Source organism: Eumetopias jubatus, unplaced genomic scaffold, assembly GCF_037043125.1.
Source record: "Eumetopias jubatus isolate StellerSeaLion01/CBP00866 unplaced genomic scaffold, mEumJub1_p1.0 scaffold_13, whole genome shotgun sequence".
NCBI classification, from domain to species: domain Eukaryota; kingdom Metazoa; phylum Chordata; class Mammalia; order Carnivora; family Otariidae; genus Eumetopias; species Eumetopias jubatus.
Window position 1 is genome coordinate 27,213,869 of NW_028274819.1, and position 25,489 is coordinate 27,239,357.

Consider the following 25,489-nt stretch of genomic DNA (forward strand, 5'->3'; position numbering starts at 1 on the left):
GGTGACCTTGGACTCCCACACCGGCGGCCACCAGGTCCCAGCAGGAGCCTCGGCGGGGGTGGGGCCGGCGGGAAGGGGCGGAGTCCCGCCCACCCAGGCTATAAAGACTGGCGGGGCGGAGCGCGCGAGCCGCGTGGTGTTAGCCCCGGGACCCCTGGTGCGGGCAGGTAAGGTCCGAGGCGGGGAGGGCCCGAGCCGCACCCCCCAGCCTGCGGCCGCAGCTACCTTAAGCCGGCACGTGCGCTCACCGGCGTCTGGGCCCGGGCCGGCGGAGACCCCGGACCGAAGGAGGTGCTTCGGCCTCCCTCCCCAGACCCCTCCGTGCGGCCCTCGGCCCGCAGCATTCCGGCCCCTGAAGCCCCTCCCCAGAGAGCCCGGCGGAACGCTTCCTTTGCTGACAAAAAGAGAAGCGCGGGGATGCGGGGGGAGGGGGGGAGGAAGAGGGCGCTCTTTCCGCAACACCGCAAATTCCGCGCGCGGTGCCCTCCATTGCGTCGGGAGTATCTTTCCGAAACCCCCACCACGTGCGCTCGCGTCACTCTGAAGGGAAGCTGTTGTAATTTAGGGAGGAGAAGTCGCGCCTTGAAAGGAGGTTAGCCTGCTCCCCGCTCCCCGCCGAGTGGTAACAGACCTGGTCGGGACCGACAAATCTGGAATTGCGGGGGAAAGGACGGGGCCGAAAGGTAGACATTCTAAGTCCAAGTCTGGTGTGACGTTTCGTTTGGAGGGGCTCCACCCCTCCCGGAGTGTGACAGCGGGATTTTAAAGAACTGTTAACTAGTGGTGTGTGTGGTTGTTTCATGAGAAGCAGGCGCTCCCCGGATCCTAGAAATGTGCCAGGTTAACATGTTCCGTTTCTCCCCTCGCTGCCGCAAGTGCACGGTGTCCGGGAAATGGGCCCTAGCAGGGGGCCTGCCGCAATCCACCCTGAGCGCAGGCATCCGCTGATAACGCAGGCCGCGGATCTTGACGCTCTGCCCGCGGGTGGCCCCGTTTGTGAAATCGTACACTCTGGTGGCCACCTCGTGAAGGCGCTAGGCCCGCGCCTTGCTCAGCGTGTCCATTTTGAGGGTGTTTTCCCTACTCTCGGTCATCCGCTGTGTACATTCTGAAGGCGCTGCCCGCTGTGACCAGCTGATTCTTTTTTTAAAAGTCGTGTTCTTACCGGTGGTGACTTTCTCGTAAAGAGGCCGGGGGATCCCAGCGGAGACCTGGCTCCCCACCCCTACTCAACTGCGATACCGCTACTTCTTTCTAAGCAAATCAGCCCATACATTTTGCAGATTTAGAGACACAGCGCCTCTGTCACGTTAGCTTGTGATAATAAACAATTTCTGAAATGGACGGAGAGACTTAAAACACGGTAGTTAACCCAGAGATTACTAGGTGTTCAGTTCTCGGGGAAACACCTCTTTTCTACCACTTTGCCCTGCCTTGTCTGGCTTAATCTGTTGGCTCTGGAATCCACTTAGAGTCAAGTACGATTTGAAGCCTCCTATGCGTGAGGAGAAGTGGTGAATTTGCACTTCGCTACCGAGTTCATGTGTCACAGGGTAGTGGTCGGGGGCCTGGGCAACGGACCAGAGTTTGAACCTTGGCTCTGCTGTTTACTGGCTGGGTAATCCTGAGCAAGGTATTTAACTGCATCTTCTTATCAGTAAAATAATAGGCCTCAATTTCTAGGGTGTTATAAGAACTAATGGAGATAATTCGTGGAAATCAGTTTGGCACCTGTTTGTGGAGAACAACGGTGGCTGTTAATATTTCGCGGACCGTTGTCATGACCCCATAGCAGCTGTTCTTGTTTGCCACGGGGCCATCTCACTCCCATTTCTCTAAGGAAGCCACACAGACCTCAGAATGTTCCTTGAGGGTGGGTGGCAACATTTCTCAAACTGTGGGTATTTACTCTGGTGGGAAATGTATAATCCCAGGGTAGGTAGGGAGTATTCCGGAGCTCCACCCATGCCTGCAATTTGCGGCTTCTGTATTTTCAAAACAAAAACAGGAAATCTTTTGCTGAAGCTTGTTGTAAGGCGAACAGCCCATTATGCTGAGTGGTTTGAAAGATAAAAGCCCACATAAAATGGGCTTTCAAATGAGGAGAGCAGGTGTGTAATGAAATTCATCTTTCACAGCTACAGGTAGGTACAAGCTCTTGAAAAGAAGCAGATTAAAAATTCCGGGCCAGCTCTTGAACTTCGGCCAGGCTGCCACAACAAAGCCAAGTCCATAGGTGCCTGAGGTTTTCCAAAGGGGAAGACATTTTTTTAAATTTTATTTTATTATGTTATGTTAGTCACCATACATCACATCATTAGTTTTTGATGTAGTGTTCCATGATTCATTGTTTGCATGTAACACCCAGTGCTCCATGCAGAACGTGCCCTCCTTAATACCCATCACCAGGCTAACCCATCCCCCCACCCCCTCCCCTCTAGAACTCTCAGTTTGTTTCTCAGAGTCCATAGTCTCTCATGGTTCATCTCCCCCTCTGATTTCCCCCCTTCATTTTTCCCTTCCTACTATCTTTTTTTTTTTAACATACAATGTATTATTTGTTTCAGAGGTACAGATCTGTGATTCAACAGTCTTGCACAATTCACAGCGCTCACCATAGCACATACCCTCCCCAATGTCTATCACCCAGCCACCCCATCCCTCCCACCCCCCACCACTCCAGCAACCCTCAGTTTGTTTCCTGAGGTTAAGAATTCGTTGTATCAGTGAGATCATGATACTTGTCTTTCTCTGATTGACTTATTTCGCTCAGCATAATACTCTCTAGTTCCATCCACGCTGTTGCAAATGGCAAGATTTCTTGTTTTTTGATGGCAGCATAATATGGGGAAGACATATTTTTACCTAAGCCCCAGATCTTTGTGAACATCTTCACTGAACCATTGGCTGTGCATGCATAATCCCAAAGGGTAGGGCCTTGAGGAGGATCTCTCCAAGGACACCCTCTTTGGAAAGTTCCATAGCTCTTGGGGTCCTGGAACAAACGGCAGGCAAGCTGCCAATTTATGTGGTTTAGAGAGTTTTGGGGTGGTTGTCTCTGGCAGCAGGACCTCAGGGTGGCTAGGAGGGGCTGGCCACCATTATGATGGCGGCTTTCCGTTTGTCTCTTCCTTCTGATGTAATGACTTCCCTGAACTGAGTAACTGCTTTCTGGCTAGGCGTCTCTGCACGCATGACCACAGCAGGCAGTGTGTGTGTCCAGGATGTTACGGGGGCAAAGCTTCAGGCCTCCGACAGTAATGCTAAGTCACTTGTGGGTGGGAAGCCCCCACTGAATGGAAGCCAATCCACCCCGTATGGCTCTGCCAGAATTTGTTGCCTTGGGACAGGTAACTTCATTCCCGGGCTTCTAAGAATTTCCTGTAAAATGAGCACATTGGGTTTTATTTTTGAGGACACTGCTAGCCTTAAAGTTCATCAGCCTCTAAGGCGCCACGCTTCTCGGAGCAGTGACCAAACTGATGGGTGTTTGTGAATCTCGGAACCAGTGCTGATGTGGAGTCTTTTCTCCGTGGCCTCAGCTTAACTAATTTATTTCAGAAGCTTAATTCACAAGAAGTCTCTCCTCCAGAGAGTTTAACTGTGGTTAAGACCTCAGACCTGGGTTTAAATGCTGCTCGAACTATGTACCGGTTTTCTATTGCTGCTGAAACAAATCACCACAAATTTAGCGGCTTAACACAGATTTATTAATCTTGCGGTTTTGTACGTCAGAAGTCTGTCATGGGGGCGCCTGGGTGGCTCAGTTGGTTAAGCGACTGCCTTCGCCTCAGGTCATGATCCTGGAGTCCCGGGATCGAGTCCCACATGGGGCTCCCTGCTCAGCAGGGAGTCTGCTTCTCCCTCTGACCCTCTTCCCTCTCATGCTCTCTCTCATTCTCTCTCTCTCAAATAAATAAATAAAATCTTTAGAAAAAAAAAAAAGAAGTCTGTCATGGGCCTCACCGGGGCTGCGTTCCTTTCTGGAGGCTCTGTGGGAGAATCCATTTCTTGCTCATTCAGGTTATTGGCACAATAGAATCCTTGTAGGAGGACTGATGAGGCCCCATTTCCTGGCCATGTGTCAGTTGAGGACTATTCCAGAGGCCACCTGTATGCCTCGGCTGTGGACTCCCTTCATCCATCTGCAAAATCAGCGGTAGTAGGAGAGCTCCATCCTCCTTGAATCTCTTCATCTCTTCTCTCTCCTTTTTTTTTTTTTTTTTGAGAGTGCGTGAACAGGGTGGGGAGGGGCAGAGGGAGAAGGAGAGAGAATCTTAAGCAGGTTCCACGCCCAGCATGGAGCCCAATGCGGGGCTCAGTCTCACAACCCTGAGATCAGGACCTGAGCTGAAATCAAGAGTCAGACACTTAAGCAGCTGAGCCACGGAGGCACCCCAAGATTTTATTTTTAAGTAATCTCTATACCCAGCATGGGACTCGAACTTAAAACCCTGAGATCAAGAGTTGCACGCTCCACAGACTGAGGCAGCCAGGTGCTTCTCTTGCTTCTCCTATTTTCACATCTCTCTGACAGACCCTGTTGCCTTCCTCATCCTCTTCATTGTAATCACCCACGTGATTCTGGATAATCCAGAACCATCTGTAACCTTAATCTCTACAGAGTCACTTGCCATCTAAGGTTGTTGGTATCCACAGGCACTGGGAATTAGGGTGTGGACATCTCTCAGGGGGAGAGGCGTTATTTATCCTACCTACCACTGTTGCCTTAGTTCATTCCCCTCCTCAACCCTCAGTTCCCTCCTTTGATAAAGGGAGGCAGGGATTAAATTTACTTTACAGCATTGTGTGAGGATTCAATGCAGTTAATACGTCAAGCACCAGCAAAGCAACCGGCCATACCTTTTGCTCACTGAAAGAAAGAAGTGTTTGCTTACGGCTGGCGTGCGGTGACATCAGACCCAGTGTAATCACACGGGCCGTAAAAGGAGAAGCCTTTAATTATTTAATCAGAACGGACAGCTTCTCTCAAAGCATTGTTAGAGACGCTTCCAACCCCATCTAGAGTAGCCTCACCCGTGTCCCAAGTCACTCACTAACCCAGTGGTTCTCAGTGTGTGCCTGGTTAGAAATGCAAAATCTTGGGACCCTGAGACCTGGAGACTCAGAACCTCTAGATGGGGTTCAACATCTGTGCTTAACCGCCCTCCAGAGGATTCTTCTGCCACTCAAGATTTAGAACCAGTGCTGTGCCCTTATTTTATTTTCTTCCTAGTTTTTAGCACGAGCTGCTGTCCACCTCTGCTAGACAAGAGCAGGGCCTTGCCTGGTAAGGCACTGTAACGCAGCGCCTGGCAGGACACCTGCTCACAGTGGGTTCATAGACAATTGTTGTGGGGTGAACAGGGCATAGATGTCAAGACTGAACATACTTCACAGTAGTAAAGAGACCCCACCAGTGAATTTCTTTCGTTTGCTTCAGTTCCGTCATGAAATAGTTGGTGTGTTAAATGCTTCATGTTTAAATCCCTGTGGATCATTTAGATAGATATTTGAAAGGACTGGTTGGGGCCTTTGGATGGATAGTAACATGACTTTGTTTTTCTTTTAAAATGATGGAATCTAGGGGGGAAATGGAATATAGGGTCACACTATCCGTAAATTTGCTAGTCAGAACATTTTCAGGAACTTGATCGGGAATGCCTGTGTTTGTAAATCACCTTGCAGTGTTTTAGGTTCCTCTGATATCTCTCTCGAACTTACAACCCTGAGATCAAGAATAGTGATCAGGTTGGTGTGCATTTGTCTGCTTTTTTCTTCCTTAACCTGCTATGTTTTAGTCCATATCAAGCTATAAACTTTTCAAGTCTCATTCTTATGTTTTATCATTATATAAAGTCATTATTATCCCTTCACAAGTGAGGAATGGAAGTAAAGGAATGTACTGTTTCAAGGTTGTGTGAGTTGGCAGCAATGTGGGATTAGAACATAGGTCTCTTTCTCTCAAGACTGGTAGAAAATCGTCCAAGCCTCAAATTTTACAAATACAGAGTATGACTAAAATAATTGCTGTCAGACAGATGCAGGAGAGTGTATGTACATGAAACCCTTTTAACCTCAAAGAAGCCAATTCTGAAAGGTGGTATATACGTTTTATACCAAATAGGTTCAGTAGTAGAAAAATAAAAAGTTAAGAAGCTACAAGGGAAATGGTTCATAAGTACATTATTATCCTGCTATTGTGTTGAGGGCTCTTTCTATAAAAATGTTTATTGTTAAGAGAATGTATTTCAGCATGAGTAAGCTACCAATAATTCTACCATTCTGTCAACCACGGTTTCCAAAAATGTTCAGAATAGGTGATATGGTATTCCAAGCATTGTATCTTTGAGAAAAAGGAATAAGATTATAGCTATTTTTAGACTGGCTTTTTCCTTAATACACTGTGAGCAGCCTTCCCTGGCTGGCATTCCTCACGGCTGTGCACTCCCCCACAAGGAATTGTTTGCTAATTTACTTATAGCCAGGTCTGTTGCCAGATTTTTGCTATTTTATTTTATTTACTTATTTTTAAAGATTTTATTTATTTATTTGACAGAGAGAGACACAGCGAGAGAGGGAACACAAGCAAGGGGAGTGGGAGAGGGAGAAGCAGACTTCCTGTGGAGCAGGGAGCCTGATGCGGGGCTCCATCCCAGGACCCTGGGATCATGACCTGAGCTGAAGGCGGCCGCTTAATGACTGAGCCACCCAGGCGCCCCTTATTTTTGCTATTTTAAACAATAGGTATGTATCCTTGAGTGAGTAATAAGTATTTACCTCATCCTGCAATGAAAAGCCTATTTGGAGCACCCCGGAACTTCTGAGTCAAGTTCAGAACCTCCCAGGAAAACCCATCCAAACTCCTAAGGCTGGCTTCAAGTGAGTTTTGCAACTCCAAAATAGGCTCACCCGTAGGCTCACCCGTCTTTATTCTGTGGACCTTATTTAGAGAGACTTTAGTCTGTTTCCAATCATTAAATTCACTGTTGGCTGTTTCAGTGAGTTCTTATGTTTGGAAAAGAGAGTGTTGAGGCCCTCTGGGTACATCTTGCACGGAAGCGCTTGGCTTGGGTGGATTGGAGAATCCTAGCAGCTCTCGTGCCTTGGCCACCATCCGACGTACGCTTACTTACGGGCATCATTTAAAACGTCCAGTGGAGACTGTTTTAGACCGGGGGGGGACGCGCCTTCTGGAGTGCCAGGCACTGTCCCCTGCGGTCTGTGTCACTATCCCCAGGCTGGCTGAAGGGCTGCCCGAGGCCTTGTTCGAGCTCTCCAGACCAGACAGCCCGTCCCTTCCCCAGCTTGTGGCTTTTCTGCTTTTGTTAAGAGATGTGCCTTTCCGGGGCGCCTGGGTGGCTCAGTAGTTAAGCGACTGCCTTCGGCTCAGGTCATGATCCCAGGGTCCTGGGATCGAGCCCCGCATCGGGCTCCCTGCTCAACCAGGAAGGCTGCTTCTCCCTCTCCCACTCCCCCTGCTTGTGTTCCCTCTCTCGCTGTGTCTCTCTCTGTCAAATAAATAAAAAAATCTTAAAAAAAAAAAAAAAAGATGTGCCTTTCCTAGGAGAGGTTCTTTCTCATGCACTCCATCCGGGAACCCTCCTCCGTGTGCCACCCTGTTTGTCCTGGTGGTGGTGTCATTTGTGCTAAGGGCCATTCCAGGGCAAGCCTGGAGCCACAGTTCCCGCCAGCCTGATGCCCTGCTGGTCCTGTCCTCCAGTGGGGACACTGGATGTTGCAGCCATTCTTACCTTGTAGCTCCTGCCCCCTGTCGGGGGGGGACCTCAGATGGATACCTTCCCCTCCTTGCCCACTCGCAGGCAGCTGTTCTTCACAGACCTGAGCCCAGTCTCACTGGAGCATGTAGATCATTCTCTCTCCCCAGAAACTCCTGAGCGAGAGAAGCCAGGCGGGGAGCTGGCAGGGTGCTGAGGCCCAGTCCACTCACTGGTGAGGGGAGAGTGGATGGGGCTCTTTCGTGTCCCTCATCTGGCTCCGGGCAGAGGGCACGGGGTGCCAGCAGGAGGTGCTGAGGGCTCTTTCCCATCCATTAGGGTGCGGAGACCTCAGGACACCCACCTCTCAGGGTCAGGGGCCAGGAGGAAAGATCCATGAATCCTCAGGTCCTCGGAATGGGAGGTGCAGTAGACATGCCCGTCTGAGTCAGGGCAGGAGGTCTGTGGTTGGTAACATCCCCCACTTCCCTGGGCTTGGCTGTGTCCCAAGCACATGCTTGTTTTACCTCACTGAATCCTCACGGTGTTGGGAAGCACCTCAGCGCCTGCCCCTTGTCATAGCTGAGGTAAATGTGGCTGGGGGGCAGTGACCCCTGCTCCCCTCACGGCCTCACTGTGCAGGGCTGCTGAGGGCAGCTAACCCCCTGCAGGGTCGGTGTGGGGTGGGGGGTAGCCATTCGGAGGCTGTTGTAGATTTTGAAGACGCCGGAGGGAAGTGGGGGTTACTTGTAAAGAAAGGCCAGGCTCCGTTTGATTTTTCTTCCTGGTTCCCCACACATCAGAAAGCAACCTGTCTCTTTCCTCCGGGCCTGACCTACTCGGTGTTTTCTTCTTTGGGCAGTGCCAGAACCTGTTCTTTCTGCTTCTCAACCCTCCCCTGACCCTGATCAGCCAATTTCTGAGCAGCAGATGACCTTCAGAGGTATAAGGATGACATTCCTAACTGAGGTGGGGGTGGGGGGTCGCCCAGCAAGAGCCTCCACTGTCTGCTGGGCCGGCCAGTGGGGCTGAGAGGAGGAGAGCGTGGAGCACCCTGCTTTAGAGGCGCTCTTGCCTCCTTGTTTCAGGGGGTGGGGTCAGGGAAGTAGCTGCAGGATTGGGAGACTCGTGGCTTAGACTTAGACGGTGAGAAACTTCTCTGTGTTCTGGCTTCCTTGTCAGGTGAAAGGTGAACAAGGCACTGTCTCCATCACACTGGCTATGGTGGGGAGCCAGAGCTTCTGTGCATGCTAAACCTTTGCCTCCTGTTCTGCTGCAGAAGGCCTGCTGGTGCCCTCCACACTCACCCCTTGGGTCTGACACACTTGGTGGCATGGCCTGCAGAGGTGGCCCTTGCTAGGCCCCCCCTGCTCCGCCAGCAGCTTGGGGCTGGGCCTGCAGAGTGGGAATTGTAGTTGCTGTATTAAGTATTTTTCTCACATTCTCATTTGACTCAGCAACCCTTTTGGGGAACAGAGTGCCACCCCCACTGCATGATCGTGACCACTGCGGCTTGGATGGACTGAGGTTTATTCAAAGGTAACTGTTTATTCCCGGCCGCCCTAGGTGAGAGCTGGGGCAGGGCCCGGGTATTGCCGACGCTTGGCCCTGTGTGCGTTGACTCCCCGTAGCTGCCCCTTCCACCAGGATGGCGAGCATTTCTTCAGTAACCTGAGGTTTGGGGGCAAGAGGAGGGACCAGGAGAGCACCTTGGTTCATGGCACCCCAAACCATTTCTTGCTCTGCTAGCTCCTTCCCCGTGTTTCCTAAAGGCTCCAGGCCTTCCAACTGTTGGTTTCTGAAATAGCCAGCAGTCCTTAGCAGTCCTTTGTTGGTGCATGACAACCCTCTGCGTCCCTTCCTTCCAGATTCTGCGGACAGTCACCATGGGAGGCAAAGGAGGATTCATCCTGCTGCTGCTTGTCCTGGCTGTCCTCTGCCATTCAGGTGAGTGCCCAAGGGGACGTGGATCCAGACCATCTAGGACCTGGCTTTGCTTCTTTGGCCTTCCAGTGTGACAGGTCCAGGGCCATGTGACCTCTCCCTCCTGCATTACAGCCGTGCCCCCCTTGGAGCACCTTCCTGAGTGACAGCCTGTCCTGGGTGACAGAGTAGCTTCTCGGGGGGAGCAGGGCAGGAGGTACACGCAGCAGCTGGAGTTTCTCCCTCTCGCCAGCTGTTGGGGACCCCAGTGGGAGCCATCTTTAGGGTGTTGAGCTCCGTGCAGGGGCGTCCACCGTGCGATGGTGAGGACGACGGTCCTAGGAGCAGCTGCGGCAGCTAGCTCACGGCACTCATGTGCCGACCGCTCTTCTCAGCGTTTCGTACGCACCCGCTTACTGAATCCTCCTGTCAGTGCCATGGAGTAGCTCCTGGTTTTGCCATCATCTTATAAATGACCAGACTAAGGCCCAAAGAGGTGAACTAATTTGTAAAACGTCACACACAAGTGGTGCAGCCCGAATTTGAGCCCCAGATGGACTGGCACCCGAGTGTCTGCTCTGAACTGCTTCCCCAGTAGTTGTGTGTTCCTGAGTCTTAGTTCTGTAATGGTAGAAACACCTCTGTTACTGGGGCGCCTGGGTGGCTCAGTCAGTTAGACTGACTCTTGATTTCCCCTCAGGGTCATGAGATCAAGCCCCGCATCAGGCACCCCACGCAGTGGGGAGTCTGCTTCTCCCTCTCCCTCTGCCCCTGCCCCGCTCTCAAACAAATAAATCTTAAAAACAAAAAACAAAAAAACCCCACCTGTATTACTTGTTTTGCTTCATGATAAGGATCAGTTTTTTTTTTTTTTCTGCCTCTGTGCAATTAGTTCTGCCAGTTTTTCAGGGGTTTTTTTGGTGGGGGAGAGGCAGAAAGGGAGGTAGCAATGCAATGAGCAATGAAGAGATCTCTGCTGTGTCAGAGCATGTCTTAGATATTATTAGCTTTAGCAGCTCCCATATATTGAATTCTTTCTGTGTCCTAGGGACTGTGCCAAGCCCGGTCTCACTTAACCCTTCCAGCCACCCCATGAGGGATCATGGTTGTTCTTTCCATTTTACAGCTGAGGGAACTGAAGCAAAGAAGGAACTAGCCTAAGGACACATTTGAATATGCTCTCCCTTTCGAGAGAAAAAAGAGCCGTCATGACCCTCCCTGCCCACCTCTGTCACTCCCAGCTGGGGCGGGTGCTGATGCAGCTTCATGACCCTCCCTGCCCACCTCAGTCACTCCCAGCCAGGGCGGGTGCTCATGTGGCTCATGCCTGTGACAACACGACGTGACCGTCTCTGTTCTTCTGCCAGGTGTAGTCCCTGTGGGCAGAATCGCCTGGTGATGCCCGAGCTCCAGCAGCCGGCATCTGCCTACGGAGCAGGCTTGGGTTTGGGGCCAGCAGCTGCTCTGTGACAGGTCCCCGGCCCTTCCACAGAGAGTCAGGGTCTGTCCGGAGCACGAGCACACGTAGGGGAGATGCGTCCTGGCTGCTGCCTGGGCTCTGAGGAAAATGCAGGGGAGTCTTCCTCTCACCTCTGTGAGCCCAGAGTCAGATCCCTGCACAGTTTGGGCTCTTTCCTTCTCTTTCCCGCTCTGGACCGTTAGAAGAATGTCATGGTTAAACCAAGCTTGGGTTTCAGCACCGATGGCCTGGGTTTGAGTCCCAACTCTCATTTGTAACGTGAGACTTTGGACAAGTTAGTTAACATTTTAGTCCTGTTTTCTCTTCAAACATGGGGCTGGAGATCACTGAGCCTACCTGTCATAACAGTTCTGCAAAGATCAAGAGCTTAGCATGAGGCACACAGGATCTCTGCACACCGAATGAACATGTCAGCTGTATCTGCCCCACACAAGTTCCCACACAAGCTTTGGTTCCTCTGTCAAGAAGCCAGAAGAGGTCTGGCTGTGGCCAGGAGAAGAGTCAGTCCTCAGAACAGCCTTTTCAGATGGCCCTCCCCAGTATCCAGGCTAGAATATTCTTCCCTCTTTCATCCTACCCTCCCACGCAGGTGTATACATCTGGAACAGGGAGGGGACTGCAGAAAAATCACATCTTTGTCCCTTCTCATGGTGGCCCCCCTCACACAGGCACGACTTAACGCTAACTAACATTGGGAGGGAGGAGGCAGAGTGGGCTAACAGAGCCCGGCCCCTGGCTGTGGGGGCTGGCTCCGGCCGTGCTGCTTTGGGTGTCCTTCGGTGCCCTTGGGTGAGCCACGTCACCTCTTCAGGCATCTGTCATCTGCAAACAAAGTGGGTGGGGGAGCGTTTTTTGGACTGACATTTCAAAGGTTCATCTGGAACCTTCACAAATCAGAGCGTCCTCTGCTAGGTGGGATTTCACACCTGTGAAGGCAAGCATGGCCATTTTATATGTTACAGAGAGCTTGATTCCTGTGGTGCTCAGATAGTGAGGAGCCACTTTCTTCTGGCCTTCTGGAAAATTCCTTTCCCTGCGTGAGGAATGTAGGCTTTGGCCTTAGAAGTACAAGTCAGCTCTTGGGTTCTAAAACCCACACTGGGGCGCCTGGGTGGCTCAGTTGGTTAAGCGACTGCCTTCGGCTCAGGTCATGATCCTGGAGTCCCGGGATCGAGTCCCGCATCGGGCTCCCTGCTCAGCAGGGAGTCTGCTTCTCCCTCTGACCCTCTTCCCTCTCGTGCTCTCTATCTCTCATTCTCTCTCTCTCAAATAAATAAATCAAATCTTTAAAAAAAATAAAATAAAATAAAACCCACACTGGGTCTGGGTTTAACCATGACATTCTTCTATGAGATTTTACATATTTCATCTTTGAAAATGTCTTTTCACACAGATATGTACTGCCAGATAACTGAGTATCAGTCTAGGAGAATGTGATCAAAAAGAGCGTATTCATGGCCTGGAAGGCATTTATAGAATTCTGTTAGTTTTTTCTCTTGATAGTTTCCATTTAATATGTCATTACATTGCAGATTAAGCACTTTTTTTTTTAATCACTTCTAGTTGAAGGTAAGAGGAAACTTCTCCATTGCATGATTATGTGGATTTTATTTTTTGGGCTTTTGGGTTTTTTTTTTTTTTATTTAATTCATTTATTTGTCAGAGAGAGAGAGAGAGAGAGAGAGAGAGAGGAACACAAGCAGGGGTTGGGGGAGAGGGAGAAGCAGGCTTCCCGTTGAGCAGGGAGCCTGATGTGGGGCTCGATCCCAGGACCCTGGGATCATGACCCGAGCCGAAGGCAGATGCTTAACCGACTGAGCCACCCAGGTGTCCCAGTTCGGTGGATTTTGAAATATGGAAATTCCTTTTGCACTTGTATCAGGGTCCAAAAAATGCTGTTGGAACTGTAGCTTGAGGTTGGGAAAACATACCTGCTACAGGTTTGTGCGGGAACGGAAGCAGGCTATGAGTTGCCGACCTCGGCCTCATACCAGTGGCGATGGTGGGCTCCCTTCTGCTGCAGGGAGGGGCAAGTCAGTGGAGATCTTACAAGCACTGACAGGGTTTCTTCTTGATTCTAGGTCATAGCCTGACATGTTACACCTGTGTTGCCAGTGATGTGTGCAATAAGACCACCGTTTGTTCGCCTAATCTTGATGCGTGTCTTTTGGTCAACTCCGGTAAGAGCCTGCCCCTTCCCTGTCTCCTCAGAGTAACGGGATGATGAGGGTCTGGGAAAAAATGTGTGCCACGCTCGTTCTCATGAGACCTGTATTCAACAAGTAATGGTTACCATCTAAGAAATAAAAATAAAAGCACCCTTCAAGGTTATTCTCTTTTTTCTACCCTCTACCACAAAGTCCCTCCAGGGGCATCGTCAGGGAATGCTGCACACGTCTGGTAAACTCATAAAAGGCTCGGGAGACCCACAGATTCAGGAAAACCTGATAGAAAGGAGGAGAAGATTAATTTCCCTAGAAGGAGAAATCCCTCAATAAGTAAGGACACATCAGAATTATCCTGTCAGAGTAAACGATCTGATCATTTTGATGTCAAGTCCTGGAATGTGGGTAACATTCTGAGCCCTACGTATGCGAGGTCCTTGATTCTGGAGGCGGACAGGTTCTCTGCCTCCAGAGGACCACGATCATTCATTGTTAATGTCGAAAGCACAGTAAGCCCCCTGGAGAGAATGTAGCCATTCGTCCCACAGATATTTGAAAACCAGTTCTATGTGAGCACATACATCAAGTTAACCTTGATCATCTGTGTCTCTTGGACCCCTCCCAACTACAAAAAGTGTAATTTCCAAATGAGAGAATAAAGGCAGTATTATGTGTAGAGTAAGAATTAGATTTGCAGTTAGGAGCTCTGAACTCCAATCTCTGTCCTGCCTCCAGTAAGTTCTTTGCCTGTGTTTTTTGGTTTATGAAATGTGTGTGTTGGACGGTAGAGGTGAGGAGGAGAGGGAAGTAGAGTAGAGCCAGAATCTTTTTTCCAGCTCTCAAATCCCAGTGTTTCTTATCGGATTGGTAAACTTTTATGGAAAATGTTTCCAACTTTATTGAAGCATAATTGACAGATAAAAATCGTGAATACTAGAGGGGTATAGTGTGATAATTTGATATTTGTATACATTGGGAAATGATTATGGCAGTGGTCTGATTAACACGTCCAGCAGCTCACGTAGTTACCCCTTTTTGTGCGTGACGAGATCACTAAGATCTACTCTTAGCAAATTTCAAGAATGTAATACAGTATTAGTAACTAGACTCACCACGCTGTTAAGATTAGATACCCAAAGCTTATTCATCTTAAAATGAATTGTTCAGCTTTTAAAAGTGGTTTGTGCAAATAAGACACACCTATTAAGAGTGGCCAAAATCCAAGATGCTGGCAGCACCAAATGCTGGCAAGGATGTGGAGCAATGGGAACTCTTAGTCATTGCTCGTGGGAATGCAGAATGGTACGGCTTGGCAGTTTCTTAATAAGCTAAACATACTCTCCCCATATGATTCAGTAGTCACTGAATATTTACCCAAAGGGATTGAAAACCCATGTCCACACAAAAACCTGCACACAGATGTTTGTAGCAGCCTGATTTATAGTTGCCAAAATTTGGAAGCAGTCAAGATGTCCTTTGGTAAGTGAATGGATAAACGAGCCGTACATTGTAGTGCATCTAGAAAATGGACTAAAAATAAATGAGCTATTAAGCCGTGAAAATACATGAAGGAAATTTAAATACATATTACTAAGTGGAACAAGCTAATCTGAAAAGGCTACATCATGGACCATTCCAGCTATAGAACATTTTGGAAAAGGCGAAGTTAGGAGACCATAAAAAGGTCAGTGGTTGCCAGGGGTTAGCGGGAAGGAGGGAGGGATGAAAAGGTGGAAAACAGGATTTTAGGGCAATAAAACAACTGTGTATAATACTCTGTTGGTGGATATTTGTCCTGCATTTGTCAAACCCCGTATGACACCCAGAGCGAACCCAATGTAAGTCATGGACTTTGAACGGTAACGGCGAATCCATGTAGGTTCATCAGTTGTAACAAGTGGGCCACTCTGGGGGGGACGCGAAGAACAGCTTCTTCAGGGTAGGGAAGGGGGTCCCAGGGAGCCAAATGAGAACTCTACTTTCTGCTCAGTTTTGCTGTGAATCCCAGACTCCTTTAAAGAATAAAATCTGTTTTTTTTTTAAAGGATAATTTGAATCTTAAATATTTTTCTTCTTATGAACTTAAGTCCTAAAACTTCAGCTTGACATGTGATGGTAGCAGTTCTGGAAATACAGATGCTCTGACCTTACAGTAGGACGGATCCTACCAGCGCGCCTCAGTCCCCCTCCAGCTGGGATGGACGTCTCCCGGGAGAGGCAGGGCACACTGTCGTCATAAACACGAGTGAAAGGTCAGGTACTCCAGTGGAGAAATCATTCCACGACTCTAGCCACACGCTACCCTCTCCCCCACTGTGAAAGAGGAATATTTCTCTCCCAGGGTCAGTGGGACAGAGGAGAAAATGGGTATGTTGGTGCCGTACAGAGAGTCTAGAAGAGAGGAGGCAGGTATTAGGTGTTCATTCAACCACTATTTACTGGTGTCCCAGCCTGTCCCAGAACTGTAAACCATGGACTTAGACTGTGGCATAAGCCTTTGGGGACGGCACCGAGTGATCATTGCCCGAATGACCTTATGAATAAGGGGCGCACGTAGAGGTGCCAAGAATAATGAGGGACTGTTGCTTGGTGAAGTTAGATTCAAACTAAGTCTTCAAAGAGATCAGGGATGATGCGCCCAGCAGAGAGACTCTTAACATTCTGGGGACTCTGATCCACCTTATTTGGGTACTTCTGCTAGTGGCTTGGTGAGAAGCTCACCATCGGAGGTTGTTATGCAAATGAGATCATTGAAGTAGAGTGCTTGGCTCACTGCAGGCCATGGAGTAAATGATTCATTCATTGGTAGCAATTATTAATAAACTGTCTGCTTTCCCCAGGCAGTTAGACTCCCCCAATTAAAATTCTGGTCACTTGAATATTTTTCCAGTTCCGATTCCTGATTAGGATTACATAAAGCAGTAACTTGTCCTATCCAACAGCATCCTCTAGTTCAGTAGTAGAAGCATCCACTTAAATACTTATGACCCAAGAAAGTAGAGTCCCTAGAACAGTCTGTGGCCTCTGCCACTTCATCAGATTTCATTAAAACCCAACCCAAGCGCTCATCCCCTCCGAGGGGGAGGATGGGACAGTTATGTCTGCAGTTATAAATGTAGTTTTGTTCCCAGCTATGAATGAAATGAAGTTAGTTACAACAAGCCCTTAATAAGGAAATAGGCGTCTGTATGGGTTTTTTTCTTTCCAGCACAGAGGATAAGGGAGTGATCCCAGAGCCAGGACCATCCCTTCTCTGTGGGCGTGTCTCCAGCAACTAGCACACCGTGGTCTTGGCATGCATTTTTGGAGAGGAAAATTGACCGTAATGCCTCTCAACCAGCACACTGTTTTTCCCTTAACATAATTTTTCTGAATATTGAAAAACCACAATAAGATACTTGGCATAGATATTTTGGGCCTTTATTTTTCCATGTATGCAAAAGTTGGGACCATAATGGCGTGTTTTTTTTTTTTTTTTAATTCTTCCTGTATTACTGAATAGTCCAATAATATTTAAATGAAGTTTAAAATATTTTGAAAATAAATCCATCCAATGACTTAAAAAAAAATCTATACAGAAATATATAAATGAAAGATTGGCTTCTGGGAAGGCAACACTGTAAAACTCCTTGGGAATCTTTCCAAAGAAAATGAATGCATTTACCCCCAGACACACACTTCATTTATGCATACGGCCCCCATTCTACATCCTGGTCTGCATCCATCCTATTGAGATAAAATTCACATGCCAGAAAATGTACATTTTACAAGGTACTGTTCAGTGGCTTTTAGTATATTCACAGGGTTGCGCCACTATCGCCACTAACTCCAGAATATTTTTATCCCAGAAAGACTTGCTATCTCCAGGGATTTGCCTGTTCTGGACATTTAGCTGTGAACTGAATCATACAGTGGGTGTGGCCTCTGTGACCGGCTTTTTCCAGCGAGCAGAGTGTTGATAAGGTTCACCCATGTCAGGGCATGTGTCGATACCTCCAGTCCTTTTTGTGGCTGAGTCACACTCCGTTGCATGGAGAGACCACATTTTGTTGATCCATTCACCAGCCGATGGACATCTGGGTTTCCACTTGGTAGCTGTTGTAAATAATGCTGCTCTGAACATTTGTGTACAAGCTTTTGTGTGAACGTAGTTTTCAGTTCTCCTGGGTGTACATACCTAAAAGTGGAATTGCTAGGTCATATGGTAACTCTTTTGGGGGGGGTATAGTTGACACACAATATTAGGGTAGTTTCAGGTGTATAACTTAAGGCATTTGGCAGGTGTGTGCGTGATGCTGTGTTCACAAGTGTACCTATCACGTGTCCCATTATCCCGCTTTACCAGCAGCGTTGACTCTATTTCCTATACAGTCTTGTCTGCCCGTGACATGCATTCCGTAACTGGAGTCCTGGATCTCCCTCTCCCCTTCACCTGTGTTTCCCAACCGCCCCCCTCCTTCCCTCTTGGCAATCACCAGTTTATTCTCTGTATTTATAGGTCTGATTCCACTTATGAGTAGAATCATACAGGATTTGTCTTTTTCAGTCTGTACTGAGCATAGTACCCTGAGTCTGTACTAAGCATAGTACCCTCTAGGTCCATCCATGTATGTTGTCTCCAATGGCACAATCTCATCCTTTTTTATGGCCACATGATATTCCATTGTGTGTGTGTGTGTGTGTGTGTGTGTGTGTTCCACATCTTTATTCATTCATCTATCGATGGACAGACACATGGATTGCTTCCATGTCTCGGCTATTGTAAATAATGCTACTATAAACGTAGAGGTACATGTATCTTTTCAAATTAGTGTTTTTGTTTTCTTTGGGTAAATGCCCAGCAGTGGAATTACTGGATCATATGGTATTTATAACTCTTATTTTTAACTTTTTGAGTCATTGCCAGACTTTTCCAGAGTATCAGTGCCATTTTGCCTTCCCCCCAGTGGTGGGAACGGAGGTTTCCAGTTTCTCCACTTCCTTGTCAACACTCGTTCTTTTCCGGTTTCTTCGTTATAGCCATCCTGCTGGGTGTGAAGGGAAGCTCACTGTGGTTTTGATTTGTATTTTCCTAATGACTGATGATACTGAACATCTTTTCATGTGCTCATGGGCCATTTGTATATCTTTTTTTGAAGAAATCTCTGCATCCTTTGCTCATGTTTGTATTTTTATTAATGAGTTGTAAGAATGTTTTCTATATTCTGGATATGAGACTCATCATATAATTTGCAAACAGTTTCTCCCTTTTTGTGGGTTGTCTTTGTTTTCTACAGTGCCCATTGATGCACAAAAGTTTTTAATTTTTAAAAAAATTTTTTTAAGATTGTATTTATTTATTTGAGAGAGAGAATGAGGTAGAGAGAGAGCATGAGAGGGGAGAGGGTCAGAGGGAGAAGCAGCAGACTCCCTGCTGAGCAGGGAGCCCGATGTGGGACTCGATCCCGGGACTCCAGGATCATGACCTGAGCCGAAGGCAGTCGCTTAACCAACTGAGCCACCCAGGCGCCCCAAAAGTTTTTAATTTTAATGGGGTCCAATTTATCCATTTTTCTACATTTTTTTTTTTAACTCAGACTCCACTTCTCAACACATGGAGGCCTGTGTCCTTCCTTTTCTACCTGGATTTCCATTGTATGGAACTCTACCCTTATTTCTTCAAATGTTTCTTAAGTAATGGACTGATTTTTGTCTTTTAGTTTCTTGTTGTGATAGATGGTGATGCCGTGACCATTCTCGAGCATCTATCTTAACCTTTTTCACAAGTAACGTCATAGAGTCAATTCTAGACATAGGATTGTTGGATCAAAGGGAATGTGGGTTTAAAAGTCTCAGCAAACCTCTAAAACACCAGCGTGATTGGCTACTGCACCACAAACTTTACGGGCTCTGATGAAACTTTGGTTTTAGGGAAAAGTTCTACATCTTGAGCTGTATCATCATTTGCTCGGTCGTTCCCTAGCCCAACTAGGGTACCTGTTGTTGCCCAGTAGTCTCTACTTCCATGAGTAGCTAAGTTCTAGGAAATAGAATCGAGAGGTCAAAGGCAGGTACCGAACTGTACCCACGGGCTTGCTTACCCTTGTGTGTGTCTTTCCCCCACAGAGCCAAACGTTTTTTACCACCACTGTTGGAAGTTTGATGATTGCAATTACAACTTCATCTCCAAAGCCTTAGGGCTGAGGAAGCTCGAGTACCACTGTTGCCAGCAGGACCTGTGTAACAGAAACGCCGCGGCCCGGGGCGCCGGCAGCCAGGCTCTGCTGCTGAGCCCCCTGCTGGTGGCAGCCTGGACCCTTTGTCTCTAAATCAACACCGGGAGGCCTTCTCCTAATCTGTGTGTTTCTGTATATTTCTTATTTCCTTGGCTGCTGCCTTCCAAATTTTTCACCTGGATCCCGCTGGGCAAGACTAAAACTAGCTCGAGCCGTGTGGTTAAGAGAGAGACTCTTGAGAGACTTTGAAGACCAGTTCCTCCGGCAGCGAAGACCCATCGGAGGGACAAAACGTAAGGGCGCAGCTTGCGCCATCTGAGCTAGGTCACATGCTTCTTCCTCGGCTTTGCAAGAGTAGCCTCGCCGTGACAGCTTGAGTACCTTAGATTCTCTGCATGCTCCGGTCATTTCCCCTCCGATGGCTGGGAGGTAGTTACTAAATACTCTGATCAGTGCTTTCTGGGGGGGGGGGGAGACTGGGGCAGGGGATTCTTTTCAACAGCCTCTCCCAGAGAATGCCTTCATCCTCTCCCTTTATGGCCCCCCATGCTGCCTTGCCGGCCTGACCAAGCTCCCACGTGTGGGCTGTCGGTCAGGCGCAGCGAGAGTCTCAGCGCCGGGTGTGTGTGTGTGTGTGTGTGTGTGTGTGTGTGTGTGTGTGTGTGTGTGTGTGTGTGTGTGTGTGATCGCAATGACCTTTGTACTCAACTAGCAGGTGTCTGGCAGGGAAGGAGGGGTGTGTGTGTGTGTGTGTGTGTGTGTGATCGCAATGACCTTTGTACTCTCAACTAGCAGGTGTCTGGCAGGGAAGGAGGGGAGCTTCCCACATGGCAGGGTGTGGAACCACCAGGTCTGTCTTCCGAGAGCTAGCAGTTGGCTAAAACCCAAGTTTTCCTCTGTCCGTCAGTTGTGAATGAGCTTTGCTGTCTTCACTAGAAAAACCAAACAGCATATAATAATGATGTGTTAAAACTACCCCCCTGACTTTTGTATTGGATTGGTGGGGTATCTTGGCTTTGTCACACACAGTTAAAGACAGAACGTTGGGACATTCTTTGTTAAAAATTACTTGCAGTAGGGGCACCTGGGTGGCTGAGTCGTTAGGCGTCTGCCTTTGGCTCAGGTCATGATCCCGGGGTCCTTGGATCGAGCCCAGCATCGGGCTCCCTGCTCCGCGGGAAGCCTGCTTCTCCCTCCCCCGCTCCCCCTGCTTGTGTTCCCTCTCTCGCTGTGTCTCTCTGTCAAATAAGTAAATAAAATCTTTAAAAAAAAAAAATCAGGAAAACTTCCTTTAAAAAAAAAATGACTTGCAGCATTAAATGTGCCTACTTGAAGTAGTACTGGTGTCGGGTCTCTTCCTCTGTGTCTGTGTACTTTATGAACACAGAGAAGAGCTCTGGGGCTGCAGCTTGGGACCTCCAGATGCCCTCGTAAACAGCAACGGGGGTGTGTTTTTACCTGCGGACACCAGGCCTGTTGACCCCTAGCTGACTTAGCCCCGTTTGCGGAGGAGACATTTGTCAGGGTTATTAACATAATCACAAGTGTTGAGGCTTTTGGAAGCTCTCCCAGTTTCCTAAAAAGTGATACACCTTTTCAGGAGGGTAGAGTTTGCTTTTCTTGTGGGTGTTGCTGAATAATTCTCAAGATCCAATAGATGTAAGGACACTTGTATTCTTATGATCTTGGCTGTCTTTAACAGCTTAGCTTGACTGTTTGCAGCTGAAGGTGGGATTTCACGATTAACATTTTTTTAAACCCCTTGATCACATAATCTGTGCGACAAACTGGAATGACGGATGTCTTTCTGAAAATAAAATATAATCGAGTGCATGAGTGTGGTTACTGGCCCAGGAGGAGACCAGCATCTGCAGTGCCCAGTGGTTGCAGCTGGAAGAAGAGAGCCTGCGCAGTGTCAGCTTTCTCCTGTGGACGCCCTTCCTCGAAGAGATACAAATTGGGGCTTCCTCACCAAAACCTAGCATTGCCTTGGTGCTCTGGGTTCCTCACTGGCTCAGTGTCTTTCCTTACATTGTCTTTCATTCTCTTGTCCAAGACAGAATACCACATGGAACTCTTTGCTCAGTAGGCTTTCTTCTGCCCAGGGCAGTACTGACTGTACCCACGGCCGCCGGCTGAGCAGCGCAGCGCAGCGCCTTTCACATAGGCCTTTAGGAAACAGAACCAATTTTGACTCACTCACACAGAAAATGAATCTGGGGGACCTTTTGAGGGAGAATCCAACCAGACTACAAAAAGCCAGGATTTGGGCGGTTCCAGAATGCTCTCTCAACATTGGGATTCCAGGGTGTGACTGACTGCTGTCTTGGGTCCTGCGCCCACACTGGGGTCAGAGAGCACGAAGAAAGGGATAATTCTCTAAAGCAGAATCTGAGTACTGCTACATGGGGAGATGGGGAGAGGGCCTCTGGGAGTTGAAATCAGCATGGTCATAATAAATGGCCTTAAGCTTTGAGGTTTCTTTCTGCAGAAAGTTACTACGACTCACGCCATGGACTGAGCATTGGGTGTCTTGACCCAAAAGTAGTCCTGCAAAGGCCAGGTGACTAGAGAGTCAACAGCCTTTGTATGGCTTTATAAGAACTTTCATACTGGGTTTAATATTGGGTGGTCATACTCCATCGGATCTTCTATCTCGGGGAATGAGGTATGGATGCAAGATACACCCAATGGGTAGAAAGTGGAACGCCTGGTGTGTCCTGAAGGATGCCGACCCATCATCCAACTTCGTCTTGAAGGTACTGAGCCTCAAGGTATGGATATATTTCCCCTGTGTCCTTGTAGTGGGCCCCACGACTTAACATGTAGTATGTGTCCTGATCAAAATAAGAGCCTGTCTAGCCCACGTTTTGGATTTTGGGCCTCCTGAGAGCATGAACCTTGTTTTATATGTCTGAGTCCTCGGGGCCAGATGATTTCACCCTGCACCTTGTAAGTGCCTCATCAGTGGTCAAAGTCCACTAGCTCATGTTGGGTTTGTTTGCTTGCAAACAGATGTGAACTAATGCTAACATTTCTAAGAGATTCTTGATGTCCTGGGAAGGCACAGAGTTGACCTGAAGTAGTACGGACCTGACATCCCCTGGTGTGGGGTTCTCTGCTCTGTGTTCTACCTGTATTTTCATCTGTGCTATCATCATCTCACTTTGCTTAAGAGAAAATTACATTTGGAGAAGTTAGCTGAATTGCTCCCGGTCACCAGGGTAACACGTTGGCAGGTCTAGTGTTCACACTCAGCTCCCCAAGGCAGCCACCCTACTGCCCTGCATCCTTTGCACACTGCCTTTAGCGCACACCAACGTGACTTCGGGAAAAAGCCTGGAAGGAGAGCCGGGTGCTTTTTTGCTGTGAAGCGAATGATTCCTGCCTCTTCTTCGAAACAAAAACTTTTTTGTTGTTGTTGTTTTTTTTTTTTTTAAAGTTTTTTATTTTCTCCAGCTAACTTTTTTTTTTTTAAAGATTTTATTTATTTATTCATGAGAGACAGAGGGAGAGAGAGAGAGAAGCAGAGGGAGAAGCAGGCTCCCAAGGAGCAGGGAGCCCGATGTGGGACTCGATCCCAGGACCCCGGGATCATGACCTGAGCCGAAGGCAGACGCTTAACCATCTGAGCCACCCAGGCGCCCAACTTTTTTTTTTTTGTAAAGATTTTATTTATTTATTCATGAGAGACAGAGAGAGAGAGAGAGAAGCAGGCTCCCCACTGAACAGGGAGCCCGATGCGGGACTTGATCCCAGGACCCTGGGATCATGACCTGAGCCGAAGGCAGACGCTTAACCATCTGAGCCACCCAGGCGCCCCTCGAAACAAAAACTTTAAGTACGGTTGTTTTCACTGAACAGTTAGGTTAGCCAGCGGGATAAACTTTATAGAACCCAGTTAGGCCTTTCTGGAAACATGATAAAATTACAAAATACTGTGTTTGCCACAGTCTGTTTCCAAGGCCTACTGCCTCTCGTTAATTATTTCGTTTCAGTATAGTAGCAGTTGAGTGAGTAGATTTTATAGTTGGAGGCCTGGGTTCTGATCCTGTCTCTGCCACGAATTGGCTGTCTCTAGACAAGTTTTTGGACCCTCTCTGAACTCTGGCTTCCTGCCCATTGCTCAAAGAATTGTGAGGCTTGGGATCTCACGTTTGTAAAGTGCATTTGTAAAGTGCATTTGTAAAGTGGCAGGTAGGAAGTGGGCTGTAATAAAAACGCAGGTTACACGAGTCCAGGGTGGTTAAAACTAAAGAGATCTGAGAATCTCCAGTGACCACATTGTTGCATCCACTCCACTGGCTTTGACCTATGTAGAAATTGACCAGAGATCTTTTCATATTGCTTATTACAGATTTGTTCACCATAAGATTTTTGTTTAAGCTAAAGCTTCCTATTTACTAACACATTATTTTGGCGTAAGGGAGATGACCACAGGACTACTAGCTGGGTACCTCCGAGGCTCTGTTGTAGGTAAGGATGCTCTCCTTTTCCCCAGAAGCCATGTAGGTCCATAGCCTGGGAGAGGTGGGGGGGATGCGGAGACAGCACAGACCCTACAGGGGGCAGGTGCACTGACCTGGGAAACACAATTCCTCTATTGTGGAGTGAGGGCCTTCATTTCGGTGGTCAGCTTCCCTGAGGGTGCGGCTGTCCCCGTCCTTGCCAGCGTTGGCTCTGGGCAAGTTGGCCGACCCCATTAAGTCAATCCCGTAAACAGACTGTGCTCATGCGGGCTCAACTAACACCACCCAATCTGGCTGTAGGTTTTATATATAAATCAGGCAAACCTAAAATGCTGATGCTGATAAGATGTGGTGGCCTGAATGTAATGGAAACACCTTTCCTGGGTTGGTGTGACATGGTGTTACGGCCAGAACTGGAACTTAGCGTTCTAGTTCATAAACTCCACTGCTGTAGACAAAATGGGACCTGGCACTACATTTTCAACCCTGGAGTGTTGTGGTCATAACTTGAGGGCTTACCGTGTGCCGGGCACTATGCCAAGTGCTGTATGTGTACGAGTTCGCTTAATTTTTCTCGGTAACTATGAATGGTATTTACTGTCTATACCCAAAGTCAGGTCTATCCACACCATAACTCCGACCTTTGTGGGTGCCTGAATTAGTTTGAGAACGTTTCTGTTCTTTGCAGCCAAGCATCGCTCCCCAAGACATCTAGGGAAATGGGTTAAGTGACAGTTGCTAACTAAACCATCCTCCTCCCTGAGCTGTGGGGAGCAGTTAAAGAATACTAAAAATTGGGATGGAAATAACATGTATATGAGGTGAATAATGCAGCTTTGCGCCCCCCCTTTTTTTTAAGATTTTATTTATTTATCTGACAGAGAGAGACACAGCGAGAGAGGGAACACAAGCAGGGGGAGTGGGAGAGGGAGAAGCAGGCTTCCCGCGGAGCAGGGAGCCTGATGCGGGGGCTCGATCCCAGGACCCCGGGATCGTGACCTGAGCCGAAGGCGGACAGACGCTCAACGACTGAGCCACCTAGTGCCCCAGCTTTGCCCCTTTTTTAAGAGGTGGGTGGACAATAAAATCCCAGTACAACAGTCCTTTACTTAAAGGCAGTACATTTGCAGCATGGTCGTAAAGGGTTCTTCTCCGTGCCTGTGAACTGACTAGCTCGGAGGCTTTGAGCTCCCTGCGTCACCGCCCTGAGCCTCTGTGTCCTCACCAGCTGTAACCGTGGTACCTATCCTAATGAACGCTTGACTTTCAGCCTCCCAGCCTCTGTTGCCCCCACCTTCTGGTAACAGGAGCACACTCCTCCTTTGGGGAAGTCCTTCTACCCGTAAGTGCAGTGTTGGTGGGACTGTTAATAAAGGTAGCCTACCCTCCAGCCAAAAGTTGGGTATGTTCTCTCCTGGAATTTAAGTCTCGACCGGAGTTCTGCAAGGACTGAAAAAGAAGTATTTTTGGGTGAAGGTGTGAGTCTCGCAGGAAGCCTGCAAGTAACAGACAACCCAAC

At 48.3% G+C, this 25,489-nt stretch overlaps 1 protein-coding gene across 3 annotated transcripts; it reads left to right on the top strand.

Moving 5' to 3' along the window:
- Positions 1–78: 78 nt before the first annotated feature.
- Positions 79–20,285, top strand: CD59 (CD59 molecule (CD59 blood group)). 3 transcript variants are annotated; one of them, XM_028087742.2, is made up of 5 exons: positions 111–167; positions 9,176–9,257; positions 9,587–9,665; positions 13,203–13,301; positions 19,392–20,285. In XM_028087742.2, exons 3-5 carry the CDS (start codon positions 9,605–9,607, stop codon positions 19,592–19,594), a joined length of 363 nt encoding a protein of 120 aa, XP_027943543.1. In that variant the 5' UTR covers positions 111–167; positions 9,176–9,257; positions 9,587–9,604; the 3' UTR covers positions 19,595–20,285. The 3 variants fall into 3 exon arrangements, with proteins under 3 accessions (XP_027943544.1, XP_027943543.1, XP_027943545.1); XM_028087743.2 differs by lacking the exon at positions 9,176–9,257 and having other exon boundaries at positions 79–167; XM_028087744.2 differs by lacking the exons at positions 111–167; positions 9,176–9,257 and adding an exon at positions 529–683.
- The last annotated feature ends 5,204 nt before the right edge of the window (positions 20,286–25,489 follow it).

Coding starts and splice junctions, on each gene's coding strand:
- CD59 (XM_028087743.2), top strand. CDS start 9,605: ATGGGAGGCAAAGGAGGATTCATCCTGCTGCTGCTTGTCCTGGCTGTC. Junction 9,666..13,202: donor GGCTGTCCTCTGCCATTCAG/GTGAGTGCCCAA, acceptor TCTTGATTCTAG/GTCATAGCCTGACATGTTAC. Junction 13,302..19,391: donor GTGTCTTTTGGTCAACTCCG/GTAAGAGCCTGC, acceptor TTTCCCCCACAG/AGCCAAACGTTTTTTACCAC.